At 43.8% G+C, this 16,689-nt stretch overlaps 1 protein-coding gene across 1 annotated transcript in view; it reads right to left on the bottom strand.

Annotated features, from left to right (window-relative positions):
* The window catches only part of METTL24 (methyltransferase like 24), a 97,474-nt gene extending 80,996 nt beyond the window's left edge, over positions 1–16,478 (bottom strand). The window contains exon 1 of the mRNA XM_058566463.1: positions 16,161–16,478. Within this exon, the coding sequence (XP_058422446.1) occupies positions 16,161–16,478 (318 nt within the window). The remainder of the gene's footprint in view (positions 1–16,160) is intronic.
* Between the last annotated feature and the right edge of the window lie 211 nt (positions 16,479–16,689).

Below are 16,689 nucleotides of genomic sequence, written 5' to 3'. Positions count from 1 at the left end.
AATTTTGGTTTCAAAATAACTATCATCTAAGAACTCTTCAGATAAAAGACACAGAAAATGAAATTTCCAATTTCCCTTACCCCCTTCTCCCATTCCTATATGGTTTTGTTATTAAAACATCTTTTTAAAAAACCTTAAGGGCACTTTTGATCTGTTTTTCCTATTAAGTGAATGACTTGACCAAACATAGTGCCTCTATTTTAGTTATCAGCATCCTGGCTTGCCTATATTTTTTAAAATAACAAATTATAGATATAGTATTCTTTCTTCCCTATTCCTTGTCTTAACATATCACCATAACAAGGAAGGATACAATGTTGTAAGTGTTAAACAGGCTCCAATCTGTGCTGGTGGTTTGGTTTTATAAATAAGAACATTCCCTGTGCAGGAGTAAGGACCAGGCATTCAGATTTTCCAAAACAATTCGCTGTATCCAGGGTACCCAAATAGATTCAAGCAGTTCAATTTCAAAACTGATACAGCTGTCTGCTCCTGATTGAGGTTAATGTCCTCTAAGTGCACATTAGTTAAATAAGTCATTTTTTACTATTTCTGTACAAAATGAATATTCACTATTCAAAAGAACATTCCCTATCATAATTATACAATCAGTTCAAATTTGTTAAGCACTGTAAGGCATGCTTGAAATTCCAACCTGACAAAATAGCTAAAATTAAGCTTTAAAATATATTAGTTGACTTAGAAAATGTCTAAGAAGCCTTAATATCAAACCTAAAATCTATAGTAATCAACATATTTATCTGAGATCCAGATTTCAGCATGGAGATAGCCATAGTATACACTGGAAACAATATGAAATATGACCTCAGCTGACCTGGGTTATAATTTCTATTCACCTTGAACCAATTATTTAACAGATTCCCTCTTGGTGGAATGGAAATAACACCTATTTCACTCATAAGGCTATTATAAGAACCACTTGGGATGACAACAGAGCAAGCCTTTGTAAGCTGGGAAGGGTTGTATAAAAGCAAGGTATTGGTATAATTACTGTTCCCTTTAACACAAATGCCCTCCAAAATGTATAGGATGCTCCCTGCACAGGAGTCATTATGAAGGAGGTGACAAGGGTCATGCGGGTGAGAATGAAGGCAAGAAAGATGAACCAAGGTGGCTGAAGTCCTAAGCAGAAGAAAAACCCACTCATATAAGAGGTGTAATGGGCTGACAGGTGCCTGGCCACATCTTTTGACAAACCCCTGGTGCTCTGTGTCAGTGCTGTAGCTGAAAGCTGATGCACTAGGAGGCCAGCAAGCTCACAGTGACCACAGCGTGAGGTTCTCCCTTATTTGGCACACAGCAAGCTCCTGGGTTCCTAATGCAGGGCTGTGTGCGTCTGACCAGTAGCCGGGTGACCAGTGCTGAGAGGCCGAGCCTAGTGCATCCTAGAGAAGCAAACACGTGGCCTCCACACTTGTGCTGAACACGCGCATGCCCATTAGTGAGCACCATCAGGCTGGGGTCCCAGGGCTCTCTTGCGGTTAATTCCTCTTTACCTAAACAGAGCAAAGCATGTAGTTTCACACCTGTCATTCATTCCGTGGGCTTCTGGGCATTTTTTTTTTAACTGAGATATAATTCACATACTATAAAAGTTACCATTTTGGGCCGGCCCCGTGGCTTAGCGGTTAAGTGCGCGTGCTCCGCTGCTGGCGGCCGGGGTTGGGATCCCGAGCATGCACCGACGCACCTCTTCTCCAGCCATGCTGAGGCTGTGTCCCACATACAGCAACTAGAAGGATGTGCAGCTATGACATACAACTATCTACTGGGGCTTTGGGGGAAAAAAATAAATAAATAAAATTTTAAAAAAAAGTTATCATTTTAAAGTGAACAATTGAGTGGCTTTTTATATATACATAGATTGTGCAAGCATCACTATTATTTAATTCCAGAATATTTTCATCACCTCAAAAAGAAACTCCATTCCCAGTAGCAGTCACTCCCTGTTCTCCCCTCTCCCCAGCCCCTGGCAACCACTAATCTCCTTCCTGTCTCTACAGATTTGCCTATTCTGGTTATTTCATTAAAATGGAGTGATGCAATATGTCACATTTTGTGACTGTTTTCTTTCACTTAGCATAACGTTTTCAAGGTTCATCCACATTAGCATGTATCAGGACTTCATTCTTTTTTGTGGCTGAATAATATTCCATCATGTGAATTTACCACATTTTGTGTCTCCATTCATCAGCTGATGAACATTTGGGTTGTTTCCAACTTCTGGCTATTATAAATAATGCTGCTATAAACGTTCATGTACAAGTTTTGTATGAGCATATGTTTTCAATTCTCTTGGGTATATACATAGGAGTGCAATTGCTGGGTCCTTTCCAGGCACTCTTGAACCCTAATGTTCATGTCAGCACCCTCTGTGTGAACTCATTTCCATGGCAGACAGAAGGAAATACAGTTCACCAGGAATCTCAAAAGTCAAAGGAGGAAATGAAGACATGTATGAAGGAAAAAGGGGTTCTGCGTGAAGCAATATATTGCTGCCTCCAAAATGCTCTAACAATATATTTCCTCTCTACCATAAGACAGCAGTAACCATAGCTGGAATGAGGGACCAGCGCTGGACCTCAATTGGTACAATCCTCCTAATAACAAGAACAATCAATAGGTAATGAGTGTTTACTACATCTGAAGCACTGTGCTGAGCACATTACATGTATTGTCTAACGGTAGAGAGGATGCGGAAACACGATTTTTGAAAATAAACACTGATTGCAGCCAACTGTGCCTTCCTACCAGAGTGGCATAATTCATCTCCAGGCCAGACCTGGAAGGAGAGGGGAAAACAGAGGAAGCTAAATTGCCTGAGTAAGAAAATGACATATATTTGGGATTTGTTTGCTGGAAGCTCAAGAGAGTAGGTGGGCAGTGGGGGTTTGAAGGCTTCAAAATGGAAGAAAGGGATTGATGTGTAGATAAGAGAAGGCAGGAGTCTAAGAAGAAAATACAGCCAGTCAGAAATCCCCAAAAGGCAAGAAAACTTTAAGTAATCAATTTTAAGTTGATTTCTGTTTTGAACTGCATTGATATCTCCCTCGATTACCCTAAGACCTTCAGTAAGGCCTGTGTTGGTGTCACTCTGGCAGATAAAAGAAGTGGGCAGTGCAGGGAGGAGAAGGGAAAGCAGTGGCCAGAGGCGAAACCCTGAGCTAGGAGCAGGAATTCACAGAAAGTGCCCAGAAAATGGAAGCCCCAGACATTATCAGATTATTTGAGGGGAGGAAAAGTACTGGACCTCTCATAGCACAAGGCTCAAGCCATTTCAACTTAAGTATGAAGGTAAAGGGTGACCCTAGAAGCTGGAAAAGGTGGGATCATCTGACTGTCATAATATAATCTGCCCAGCAATCCTATACAGTCATGCAGCATTTAACAACGGAGACACATTCTGAGAAATGCATCGTTAGGTGATTTCGTCATTGTTCAAACATGATAGAGTGTACTTACACAAGCCTGGATGGTATAGCCCACTACACACCTAGGCTACATGGTACTAATCTTATGAGACCACCGCTGTATATGCGGTCCGTCACTGACTGAAACGTTGTTATGTGGCACATGACTGTACTTGTGTTAGAAAAGGTGAGTAACAGGGAGTAGTAAGCAAACACCAAGATTTAAAGCACTTTAACATTCATTGTGTGGTAATGGCCTCAAAACAAAGACCTTGAAGGCTTTTTATTTATTTATTTTTTTGCCTGGGAAGATTCGCCCTAAGCTAACATCTGTTGCCAATCTTCCTCCTTTTTTTCTTCCTTCTTTCCCCCCAAAGCTCCAGTATATAGTTGTGTATAGTTGTAAGTTCTTCTGGTTCTTCTATGTGAGCCACCACCACAGCATGGCTACTGACAGACGAATGGTGTAGTTCCACATCCAGGAACCGAGCCCAGGCTGCCAAAGTGGAGTGCACTGAACTTGAACCACTAGGCCATCAGGGCTGGCTCTTGAAGACTTTATGTTGACATCCCCATGAATGGTTAGAGAGGACCCAATCATTTTCTGTGTCTCTGTTGGAAGTCTAGGACCATTCTTCTCAGGCTGCAGATGGGAAAACTGTAGCACAAGAGTCTCGTGGACTTCATTGTGTCCACTGAAGGTCAGTGGTTACCCCCCACTTGGAAAAGTCACAGTTAGGTGGCCCTGAGGCCACTTCCACAGCAGGGCTTGGCAAAGGTTTTCTGTAAAGAGCCAGATGGATAGCCACTTAGCATGATGTTTGTGAGCCAAGAAGAAAAATAAAAGATATTAAGTAGGTACTTATAAAACAAGAGAAAAGACAAATTTCCACAACATTTTTATTATGAAATTCAAAATATAATAATACTTGTGCATAATTTTTTGTAGTATAGATCTGCTAATGAGAACAATGGAATTTTATTTTTGGATAGCATTTTGCTTCATTGGGGTTCAAAATTAGTGTCTCCTAACATGAAATCAATTGCAAATATCCATCTATGAAAACCATTCTTAGCTCATGGGCCATACAAAAACGGGTACAGGCCAAATGTGGCTCATGACCTCTGTGGTGTAGTCACCATTGTCTGAGGCAAAGTCAATGCTGGGTGCTCCGTTCCAAGAGTCTGTGTAAAACCCTGATTCAGAAATTGGACACCTAAAAGTGACTTTGGAGTAGCTCTTCAAAGATTCAGATGTTCCTCAAACCCAACAGTCAAGTACCGCAGTGATTGAAACAACCATTTTTTCAGGCAGTATTTACTGAGCACCTACTATGCACTGGTGCTATCATAGTCACTAGGGATACAGTGGGGAGTAGCACAGATGAACTCCCTACCTTAATAGGGGATGAGACTGCAAACAAGTTAAAGAAAGAAAAGAAGGTCAGAGAGTGGGAGCACCGTGGAGAAAATAAGAGAAGGTGTTAGAAGAGCGATTGGGATAGGGAGCTGCTTTGGAGAAAGTAGTTTACTCAGGAGTTCCTTTTTCTCAGCATTCTTATCAATCCAAATCCAAAAAAAATTGTATTTTTTCCATATGATGGGGTGAAATTAAATCCCACTGCATTCGATTTGCCTCCCTGCTTATTGGTAGGCCTCATCATCTCTCTGCACACTCTCTCTCTCTCCATATATATATATTTCGTCTTTCAGGTTTCCTCTTCTGTTCATTCCTGGTCAATTCCTTGTCTATTCTTCTGTTTGGTTGTCTGTCTTTTCTTATTGTTTTGTTGACGTTCTTTTAAAATTTTGGATATTAATCCTTTATTGATGGTATGCGTTGCAAATATCCTCTCCCAGCCTGTGACTTGTCTTTTAACTTTGTGGTGTCTTTTGTTTCCAAGATTTTAATTTTTAGCTGGCAAATATCTGGTAAATAATCTACTTGATGTGAGAAATAGTTGTCAGCTGCCCGTCCCAGTGGGCAAATTGACAAGTCATGGATTTCGAGTTTAAACCTTCATTCCGTTCCTTACAGCTGTCTTGCCCAAATGGATTAATGTCTCAGCCTCGGCTTCCTTGTCTGCCAAGTGAGGACAATTCCTATCTCACAGGTTTGTTGTGAGAATTAAATGAAAGAATATATACAACTCCCCCAGCTCAGTGGCCCCTCTCACCCTACTCTTAAATAGTAACCTTCTTGAGGCCTCATGGTCTCCATAATACCATGTCCAGGATCAGTACTTAGATTTTGTTTAGTGTGTTGGTTAAACTGAGTTTATCTTTAAAATGCATATAAAGTACCAAGTATAATAATATGCACTTAATTGACTAAAATGTGGAAAACAAGACCCAAAAAACAATTTAGCAATTAGCTGTTTAAACCACGATTACTCTGCTGGCCTCCCTTGAACTGGAGAAGTAACAGAGTTATAGTAAGTGGCACAGTCAATAGGAGATTTGTAAACATTCTTTTGAGTGAAAATTATATTTTGAAAGCTTGGAAACATTTATACAACCCTAACACGCACCAAAATTATTTTACAGCATGTTGTAAAACATATTTGTAATTAGTTTTGAGGGGGAAAAAATCACAAATCGATGTGAACAGGTAGGCCTTAACAATTTTATAATAAATGAGTTATACAGAGAATAAATTTATAATAAAAATACTAACAAAAATTTACTAGTTACTGCTAGCTTTTATTTAAGATTTAAAAAAATATTCCAGGGCCGGCCCCGTGGCTTAGCAGTTAAGTGTGCGTGCTCCGCTGCTGGCCGCCCAGGTTCGGCTCCCGGGCACGCACCGACACACCGCTTGTCCGGCCATGCTGAGGCTGCGTCCCACATACAGCAACTAGAAGGATGTGCAGCTATGACATGCAACTGTCTACTGGGGCTTTGAGGGGAAAAATAAATAAATTATAAAAAAAAAAAAAATATTCCAGCACCTCTGATGACTGAGCATATTATATATGCTTTAAATTTCAAGAATAATAAAAGAAATATTAAAAATTCCAATGAATATTGGGCTTTGCACCCTACAGACACACATGCCTTTTTGATGCTCAGAGGTCAGCATCCCAGCCCGTAACACAAGGTTGAACAGAGACAATCTCCATCTAGGGAGCTCTTCCCACAGGCCAGCTGTTTTCACCTACATGCTCTCGATTAATCTTCACAACAACCCTGTGAGTTAAGTCCTACTACTTTTTTTTTTTTTTTTGTGAGGAAGATCAGCCCTGAGCTAACATCCATGCTAATCCTCCTCTTTTTGCTGAGGAAGACTGGCCTTGAGCTAACATCTATTGCCAATCCTCCTCCGTTTTTTTTTTCCCTCCCCAAAACCCCCAGGAGATAGTTGTATGTCATAGTTGCACATCCTTCTAGTTGCTGTATGTGGGACGCGGCCTCAGCATGGCCGGAGAAGCGGTGCGTCGGTGCGCATCCGGGATCTGAACCCGGGCCGCCAGTAGAGGAGCAGGCGCACTTAACCGCTAAGCCACCAGGCCGGCCCCCCTACTACTTTTTTATAGAGGAGGAAACTCAAGTTTAGACAAGGTATAGCACTTGTCCACATCCGGTGAGTAGAGCAGCAGAATTTAAACTTCTGACCTCAAGTGTAAACAGATGAGCCCGTCTTATAAGTGGGGCTGCATCATCATGAAGTATTTTCATGACATTTGTAAGTAGGTCTCCAGGGATCTCATGTGTTACCTCCACTGGCTTTTTCTATATTGTTCCCCCAAAACTGCTGAATGACGAAGCCTCCTTCCACATGTGATCTAATCTGTGCTCAATGGGCATGTATTTTACTAATTAGCATTTTTAAGTGATTTGTTGTGCTCCACTCAGAATAGATGAAAAATAAACTAAAAATACTTGCTGTCATATTGTGCACAATAGCAAACACTATACAACATGAATATTGCCTCTGATTTGTGGCCAGATTCTGAAAACACGTTTGGAAGTCTTTCAACTTGCTCCCACTAAAAACGAGTAAGTGATCACCATGAAGATGGATTTAAACGTAGAGTTTGATTCATCTCACCAGAAGTCTTTGGCTCATTTACACTCATGGCTTTATTTATTCAAATAACTTGCTTTTTTTTCCCCCCAGAAAAAAAGACCTGCAGACCATCATCCCGTCACTGCTCTGTGCAAAGAATCTAACATAAGCAATGTCCAAGAGAATCACTGTATTTAACAAACTCCAGGACACGCCACAGCACTGTTTATACGATGTAAATCGAGTTTTGTTTTATTTCACTGTTCTGCTAAATTTGGATGTCTGCTTCATTTTAGATCTAGGGCCCCGGAAAAGAGCCTCTCCTGCTTTATTCAATACTGTCGAATGGGGGTATTCAGCAAGGCGTTCAAATCAGCAAACTTGAACCATGACCTAGATCATGCCCATCTAGATATGGATGACTGAAGGGTTATCATACTGTGGTGGCCATCAATGCTGCTCATCAAACATTTCCAGCTTTCTGGCTTCTGAGCACATGGCAGGCCTCTAGCCTCCTGCATTCGGTAGGGCCCAGCCACCAGCTCTGGCCATTGGGTTGTGAGCAGGAGTGCTGTGTGTGGCTTCTAGCCAGGGCATTTAATAATGTCATGCAAGACCCTCCAGAGCCCTCACCCCTCTGCCAAGGTGACAGGCAATGTTCCAGATGGTGGCTGCACTGGCAGCCTGGTGTCCAGAGAGAGGATGAGGACAGCACAAAGCAGCACCCCAACCCTTGCCAACCAGCAGTGGATACACAGCAGAGCAAGAAAACACCCTTTGTTAGTATAAGCCCTGAGATATGAGAGTTGTTTGTGATCACAGCACAAACTGGCCCCTCCTGCCCTATACCCCAGACAAATGGTACCATGAAAAATGGTTTGGTGTCTCTAGTGATAAGTTAGCAGATTTGCGTAATTTGGTATCTGAAGCTAAATGTTATTATCTTGTCAGGAAAAGGTCCCTCAGCCCATAGTTCACTTGGACCCCAATCATCACGTTCCAAAATCTGAATTAAATAGACCAAGCAAAATTGAAGAGGGAAAGTTACAGTTGTAACCTTCTGAACTGCCAGTTCTAATTTATTGATCTGCCAAGGTTCTTAGCTCTAAACAATAGAAACCACTCTGGCTAGTTAAGTAGAAAAGGAATTGATTAAAGATTTATTAGCTTACAGAATCTCAAAGGCAGGAACACCACTGTACGCACCAGTGTAGACTACACTGCCCCACCACTGGGCATAGACACCATGGCTCATTTCCCAATCCTAGGCACTGGATGCCTCCTCTAGAACCTCGGCCACCGTGCCACCCCACGGTCCTCGTGCCACTTGCTTCTTCGAATCTCTAAGGTACAATTCAAACTCTCATGCAGGTCACACGAATGCACTTTAGGTGCAAGGAAAAGTGGGAAAATTATTTTTTGGCTTTTTTCTTACAAAGGTGGAGAATTCCTCAAAAACAGGAAGCAAATTCAAAGGTATGGTCAAAAAGAATGATAAATACCCACTACATCTGTGATGACGGGTGATCTGGATAACTAAGGTCTTCAGTGCTCATTTCAGTCCACAGTCAAGTTCCCAGAGCCTGCCTGCTGTCTGCAGCTCTTCCTTCAGTCCCACCTGAGTACCCTTCCAATGAACCCCTGTTTTTACAAGTTTCACTTAGATTCTGTCACTTGCAACCCAAAGAGTCCTAATAAAGGAGTAACCATACAATAAAGAATCCCAAACTCGCCAGTTGCAAACGAGGCTGTAAATATTCAGATGCTCTGAAGAATTTTTCAGATCTTTTTTTTTGCAAAGTAACTCTCCGCATTGACAGAAAAAAAGTCAAACACAGAACATAAAACTCTAACTTTGGTTCAAGAACCTTAATTGGGATCATGGGCCAAATACTGATGATATTTGCCTTCTCTCCTAAAAGTCCTCACAAATAACTTCTTACTTAAAAAAGGAAAAGAAGGGGGCCGGCCTGTGGCTTAGCTGTTGGGTGGCGCGCTCTGCTGCTGGCGGCCCGGGTTCCGATCCCCGGTTCGCACTGATGCACCGCTTCTCCGGCCATGCTGAGGCCATGTCCCACATACAGCAACTAGAAGGATGTGCAGCTATGACATACAACTATCTAGTGGGGCTTTGGGGAGAAAAAGGAGGAGGATTGGCAATAGATGTTAGCTCACAGCCGGTCTTCCTCAGCAAAAAGAGGAGGATTAGCATGGATGTTAGCTCAGGGCTGATCTTCCTCACAAAAAAAATAAATAAATAAAAATAAACTTTAAAAGAGAAGAAAAATATTGCATATACATAGGTCTTGCGGGCATATACCAAACTGAATTAAAAAAATCAAAAGTATGCACAAGGTGCCAACTTATTGCCAAATGCCACTTGGAAATAAGGCTATCTCTAACACATCTAGATAGAGAAATAGTTAACCAATAAAGAAATACACACACACAGAGGCACAGATGCTAGGCTCTGAGATTATTTTTTAAAAAAACAGAAAACCTAAACTCTGTTTCTAGGTGCTCAGGTCCAAGATCCCTGAAATGGGCTAGTTGACATAATAGAATAAAATATGAGAAAAACAAAAACCTAAGGGCAAAACTGCACAAAAATGATACTGGATAGTTAAGGACTGCCAAGGACTTGAACTCTTGGGGTAACTTGGAGAAAGTTTCCCCTTTCTCTAAGAATGGCTTCCTGGACAGGGAGAGGGGCCTTTGGGCTATGTCTGTGGCCTGTGGCTAGAGTTGGCTGACCCGGGGTGAACATCTAAGAGACAAAGCCCAGGAGTTGAGGGAAGTAAGTCTTGTTATGTAGCACTTGAGGGAGAAGGCCATGGAATGCCGAAAGCTGGATTTCCAGAGTAGCTCTATTCCTTGTCTCCTCCACATGACATGGTCATTTAACTCTTCCTCCAATTCAGTGAGACATTCTCAAGTTTTCTCAATAAATTTCTTTCTTTTTTTTTTTTTTGGCTTTTTTTGCTTAAGCTAGGCCAGAGTCCATCTTTCTTGTTTACAACCAAAACAACATTACGTTAACTAAGTGTACTCCCCTAGAATCTTACTCTCCACAATATCCAACTCCAGCCTTAGGTAACTCATCTTTCTTTACTGGGAATGACTTAAAAGGACCCTCAGCTTCTGTGTATCTGGTATTTATGTGCCATGCTGCCATTGAGCTTAGCAGCATTAACCTCACTTGTCACTTTTTAGGAAAAACAATTGTTAACTTTGACATGTGGCTCAGGGGTTGCAACTTCAAACACCTTCAGAGATCGGACAGGTGACGCAAGGGGAGACTGCTGAGTTGGTCCACTGGACACTCGAAGGCTGATCTAAAGATATCTCTGTTCAAATACTTAAAACACCGTGTGGCTCAAACAAAATTCTTCATGGGCCAAAGTTACCTCCTGAACCATCAACTAACAACCCAGCTCGCTATTATTTAAATTACATATGGTCCTCGACTGTAAGGCTCAAAAAACTCAATTTTGTTTCAATCATTTGAGCAGGACAAAAATGCTTCTTGGACAGCAAATTTTCCCACCCTTTTTTAGCAGAAAACTCCACAGGCCATTAAATGGGACCAATGCGAGGCAACTAGAGAACTCAGGGGCTGCTTTCAAAAGAAGCTTCTCAATGCTGGTAGATTCCTGCCTTAGTGTGTGCCGCGTGGTAAATGAATCAGCCTCCTGTTACTTTCTATGATCACAGAATAAAGAGCCAAACTCCTCATAAACACAAGGACTCCTAAAGTGTCACAGCACAAATGCCTACCACCCTTAACAGTCTCCAGTCTAACCACCCAGCTCCGATTCTCTTCACAGACTAAAAAGGAAATCCAATTTGAGAAAATTGATAAGCTTTCTTTTCCTTGGAGAGAATGGACTGGACAAATTGCACACAAAAACCTAAAATCTCCACCACCGATTGTTGAAAAACAATGGAGCCTCCACCAGCCGTTCCTTTGCCCACAGAATGCTCTCTGAGGACTGCGGGATTTGGAAGGAGTACAGAGGCCTATTCTCCATCTAAAGCTCATCAAAGTTTTAATCAAAACCTGCTTTTTTTTGTGAAACTAAGCAACTGCTGTTTCACACCCACATGTTGCTAGAGCGCATGCAATTACCCTCAATGACTCTGTTTAAAATGAAAATGCTTTGCCGCCTGAGGACAGTGTGAGAGGATTGATTAATGCTGTTCCCAAAAGGACAGAAGTGTAGGTACACAGCAAAACCCTAAGAAGCTAGAAACAACTGCTGAGCCGTATTTTACAGGCAATTCAATGCTACCTTCAAGTATTTTGTAAAGAATAGGACTTTCAAGGCAGTTGGATATAGCGAGGGGCATACCATACCATTTTTCCTCTTTCTTCTTGATGACAATCACAGAACTAGAAAACTAAGAGGACTATGAGAAGTGATGAAGAAAGACCAAATTTTGCCATATGGTTTTTCAGGAGAAAAGGAAACAGCTTTTTTTTCCCCGACACATTGTTCCAAAGGATCTGTAATTAACAAACCAAGCCAGCACATGGCTGGGTTCCGTGGCTTTGTGACTCAGAAGTCACTTTTCTATCCAACGTATTAAATGTCAAGTAAAATATCTCCGATAAGAGAGAAGAAATTCTTCTGGACTCTTGGCTCCTATATGAGTGCCTCTCCTGTGCAAATAAGCCGTATATTTTGCTGCTGTCTTTTAGGTGGATTGCCAACCTGTAAGAGAAACGTCTACCCAAGGCTGCATACAGAAGCACAAATCATGGAGACCAAATCTTACTCCTCTGTAAAAGCTCCCAAAAAGAACTTACCCATGTAACCATAGTAAATGCATGCCTGTTTAAGAAAGAAAAAAACAGAAAGAAACACAGAAAACAAAGAGAGAGGAAAGGAAAGGACTTACAGTGATATTTTTATGCATCTGCAGTGTGCAGAATTTGGAGACTAAGCTCTGATGGAATGCTTAAATCCTCTGTAACATACCAAAATGTATGGGTTCCAGGGCAGTCCTAATAAAAAAGGGCAGTATTTACCCATCATGTATCATTCGCCCTCATTTCACAATGCTCTAGGATTAGAACCCATGATGTGAAAGAGGATTTAATATTTAGAGCTAGTTCTTGCATGGTTCAGTGAAAGAAGGGGATGAGAAAAGCGGGAAAGAATTATATGACTTCTCTCTTTTTTTTGGGGGGGGTGAGTAAGATCAGCCCTGAGCTAACATCCATGCCAATCCTTTTTTTTTTTATTTTTTTGCTGAGGAAGACTGGCCCTGAGCTAACATCTGTGCCCATCTTCCTGCACTTTATATGGGATGCTGCCACAGCATGGCTTGACAAGCAGCTGCATCGGTGCACGCCTGGGATCCAAACCCGGGCCGCCAGCAGCAGAGTGCGCTCACTTAACCGCTACACCATGGGGCCGGCCCCTACTTCTCTTTTTTACAGTAGATTATTTTCTTTAAGAGAAGCGTAAGCTGTGATTAAAGTGGCAATATAATTGCTGAATTTTGGTGCCTCTAACACCTGCAAAAGAAGCATGTTGACAAGAAACACTCGGCACCCCAATGATTTCATGCAGGTTTTCATCCACCCAGAAAGCCATCCTCAAAATAGATTGGAATTTTCTCTCCTTCACCAATCTGGTAGGTGGCTACGGCAAAGTAACCAAGAACCTAAATAAATCATGTTTATCATGATTCTCAACAAACAAAATTCAAATAAAATAAGATCCAAGGAGTTGAACACATAACGTCCAAACTTTAATTATATCAATTATTTAACCATGCATTCAGCTCATATTTCATCAGGTCTTGATGGGAGGCTAAAAAGGAACAAGATTTGTCCCCAGAGAAATAATAGAATTGAGCTCTGTTCCCAGAAGTGGGAGAATAGATTAGATAACTGGTCTTTCCAGTTTTCAGGAATGTTTTAATTCAGCTGTGAAATAATGGGAAAATGAAACAAATTCAAGATTCCACTATCTAGGAATTTGGGCAAGTTAGACCATACATCCTGAAAATAAGTAAATAAAGAACTAAATAGCTAGGGAAAAGGAAATCCAGGGAAATTTTTCCCTAGGAGGCTAAAAACTTAATATTTTAAAAATAGCAATAAATTCATTCACTTCTTTCTTACATATTTTTAACCAAAGACATTTAGAGTTACATATAATAGGTTGAAATAGTAAGATTCTTAAATTTTTTACATATTGGTGTCTTGGCAGTAAGCGTTTCCCAGGGGTCACTTTGAGAAATGAGATCTTTTCCATCAAGAACAACTGCAGAGACAAAACATTCAATCTGAAATGGATTACTAGGTTGCAACACGTACAAAGCAACTCACAAATCAGAATGCATTTCTGTTGTCATCCCAAACTGGGGAAAGATCGGCACGGAAGTAGGATTGCTATGGGAAGGTTTCCAGGTGATGATCCTTGACCTGAATGTTCAAGGATGGCAAGGGCATGAATCACAGAAAGCAGGATGGGGCCTCAAAGGCAAAAGAACCAGCATAAGCCAAATGGAAATAGGTTATAACAAACTACATTTGGGGGACAGCTGACACTAAAGACTCAGGACAGATTAGTGAAAATTAAAACTACCACTACTGAGTGCTTACGATATGCCAGACTCTACGCAAATATTTCCTTTTGTTTTTTTCTAACTTAAGTTTAATAAAACCTGGCTCTCTTGTCTTTGTCAGCCATCCTCACTCCCCAGTTGATCTCCTACAGGCTCACGGCTTTAGTGCCACTTGCACACTGATGACTCCCACGTCTCTATCTTCAGCCTGGACGTTTCCTTCAGTTCCACACTCATATGTTTGACATTTCCACCTGGATGGCTAAAGGATATCTCAAATTCAACATCTTGAAAACCAAAGTCCTGATTTCCATCCATTCCCCCCAAAACAAAAAACTAAACAACAACAACAAAACCACTTCTTTCATCTTCCTTGAAAATATACCCAGAATCGGACCACTCCTCACACCCCCACCTCTACCACCCCGTCTAAGCCACCTCATCTCCAGCCTGAATCACTGCAGCAGCCTCCTCACAGGGGCGGACGTGAACATCCCCTCCAGTGACCCTCTGAGTCTAGACATTCCAAACTTTCCACTTGCAGGACAGGCTCCAGTTATCAGTACTGTTGTCTGAAGTGGAGACTAAGATTGAAGAGTGATTCTTGGACAGGTGACAACAGAAACAACGGAGGCTGAGAGCGGATGTGAAAGGAAAAGTGCAGGGTGGGGTTGAGGGTATCAAGGAGGGGACATCTGAGGACATCCAGAGGCCAAAAGAATCGGAACTCTTGAGCAATATCAAGTCCGAGGTCCAACACCCCCTCTCGGTTAGCCTTTCTTGACTCCCCAGGGAGAGTTCAAGGCCATAATTACAGCACTGGTCACATTTCTGGAGGCCTGTGCCGAGGGCCTCCCGCACAGACTTTGAACTCATCTTGTGTCCCCTGCACCTGATGCAGCATCTGGGACCTGGTAAGGCCTTGGCAAAAGAGTGTTGGATGCATAACATGATATCGTGGAGAGTGCATCAGGAGCATGGAGAAGGAAGTGCATTCTTCTGGGGGAGCAAATTAAGACTTTACATAGGAAGTGAGGGTTCAGAGATAGAAAAAAGTATTTGAGTTTACCCAGGAAGATAACCCTGATGGCCTAGACAGGACCAGCAGTGGTGTGGAAAGACACAGCAGGGCTCAAAGAGGAAGTAGGGGGAAGGAAAGCAGGGGAGGAAATGGTGGGGTGTGATACTGAGAAGTAAGGTAGAACTGGGAAGCTAAAGAAAGCAGCAGGGTGGAAGGAGAGTTTTTCTCTCTCCCCAAGAGATACAGTAGTGAGAAAGAAGGAGGAGGGATGTTTAAAAGAAAAAAAGAAAAGCCAGGCAACGGAAATAAATTGCCCCAGAGGATGCGGTTAGGGGGGATGGGTGTGAGGACCAGGCAAGCTCTTGCCTGCAGTTCTTAATCTCCCCACTCCCAAGTACCAAGTAAATTACTGAGCTCCAGAAGGAGGGTAGGAGGCCAGAGGCTTAACAATCAGAGGTTAAAATTAGATTACCCAGTGAGGGCTGAGCCAAGAAGTTAACGAGGTAGGAAGAGCAACACTGTCGAGGGTTGTAAGACAAACCCAGGTGATTACTTTAGTCCTCGAAGTTTCAATTAACTTCCCATTAAGTTGTGCTGGGGGCTCGACTTCTCACCCTGCGCCCGCCACCCTGCCAACGTCTGCGGTGGAATTCAAGGGAAATTGGGCTGGAGGGTGGATCTTCATCACCGCGACGAGGGTAGTAGAAAAGCAATTCACAGTGGATACCCACCCAGCTTTGTCCAGGCCTCGAGGAGAAAACTGGGAGAAGCACACACACCTCCTTTCTTTTCTTTTCCCTGCCCATCACTCATACGCTCCCCTCACTAAAATGTAAGCCCCGTGAGAGCAGGGCTTTGTCCTCCACTGCTGGATATGCCCGCTTAGCAGGGGGCCTCCACACAGTGAACGCTCGGCCTATGCTGGTTAATATTGAATGAGCTCTGCTCAGTCCCGCTTCATCATATCTGGGCATTGAAGGATGCGACCAGTGGAGCCGCCTAAGACAGCACAGGGGTAAGAGAAGCGGTCGACTTTTCTGAAGGTCCCAGCGGGGCGGCCGCGGTCGGGAAGGAGGATTCGGGTCTAAGGCCCAAGACGGCACGGTTTGCAACTGACCTTCCGTCGGGGACGCCCGCGCGGGGCGCAGCAGCCCGGCTCCGGCGTCCCGCTCCCACCGCCCCCCGGCGGCGCTCGGCGCCCGCTGCGCACGTAGGTCACCTGCCTCCTGCTGGCGCCGCGCGGCGGGCCGGGCGCGGGCGGCAGGTGCGGCCCGGGCGGCCGGGGGGCCGTGCCCGGCGGGGCGCTGCGGGCTGGCGGCCGGGGCCCGGCGCGCCGCAGCTCCGCCCAGAGCCGCAGGCCGAGCAGCAGCGCGGCGCCGAGCAGACACCGGCGCAGGGCCCCGCAGCCCCTGCCGGGCGGCCGCTCCCGCGCCATGGCGGGGCCGGCCCCGGGGTGCGCTCGGCGGCCGGCAGCAGGGAGGCGGCCCCTCCGGGCCGAGCTGCCAACTGTGCGAACTCCCCCGCGGGCCGGGGCGCGGGCTGGGACCCGCCTCCCTGCCTCCCGTCCAAGCAGGCCTCGGCGTAACCTTATCCTGCCCGGCCGCGGGATGGGGCGAGGGGCGGCGGGCCGGGCGGGGGCCCGGCTG

Source organism: Diceros bicornis, chromosome 23 (assembly GCF_020826845.1).
Source record: "Diceros bicornis minor isolate mBicDic1 chromosome 23, mDicBic1.mat.cur, whole genome shotgun sequence".
NCBI classification, from domain to species: Eukaryota; Metazoa; Chordata; class Mammalia; order Perissodactyla; family Rhinocerotidae; genus Diceros; species Diceros bicornis.
The sequence above is the reverse complement of the archived record's forward strand: the minus strand, read 5'-3'. Positions and strand labels throughout refer to the sequence as shown.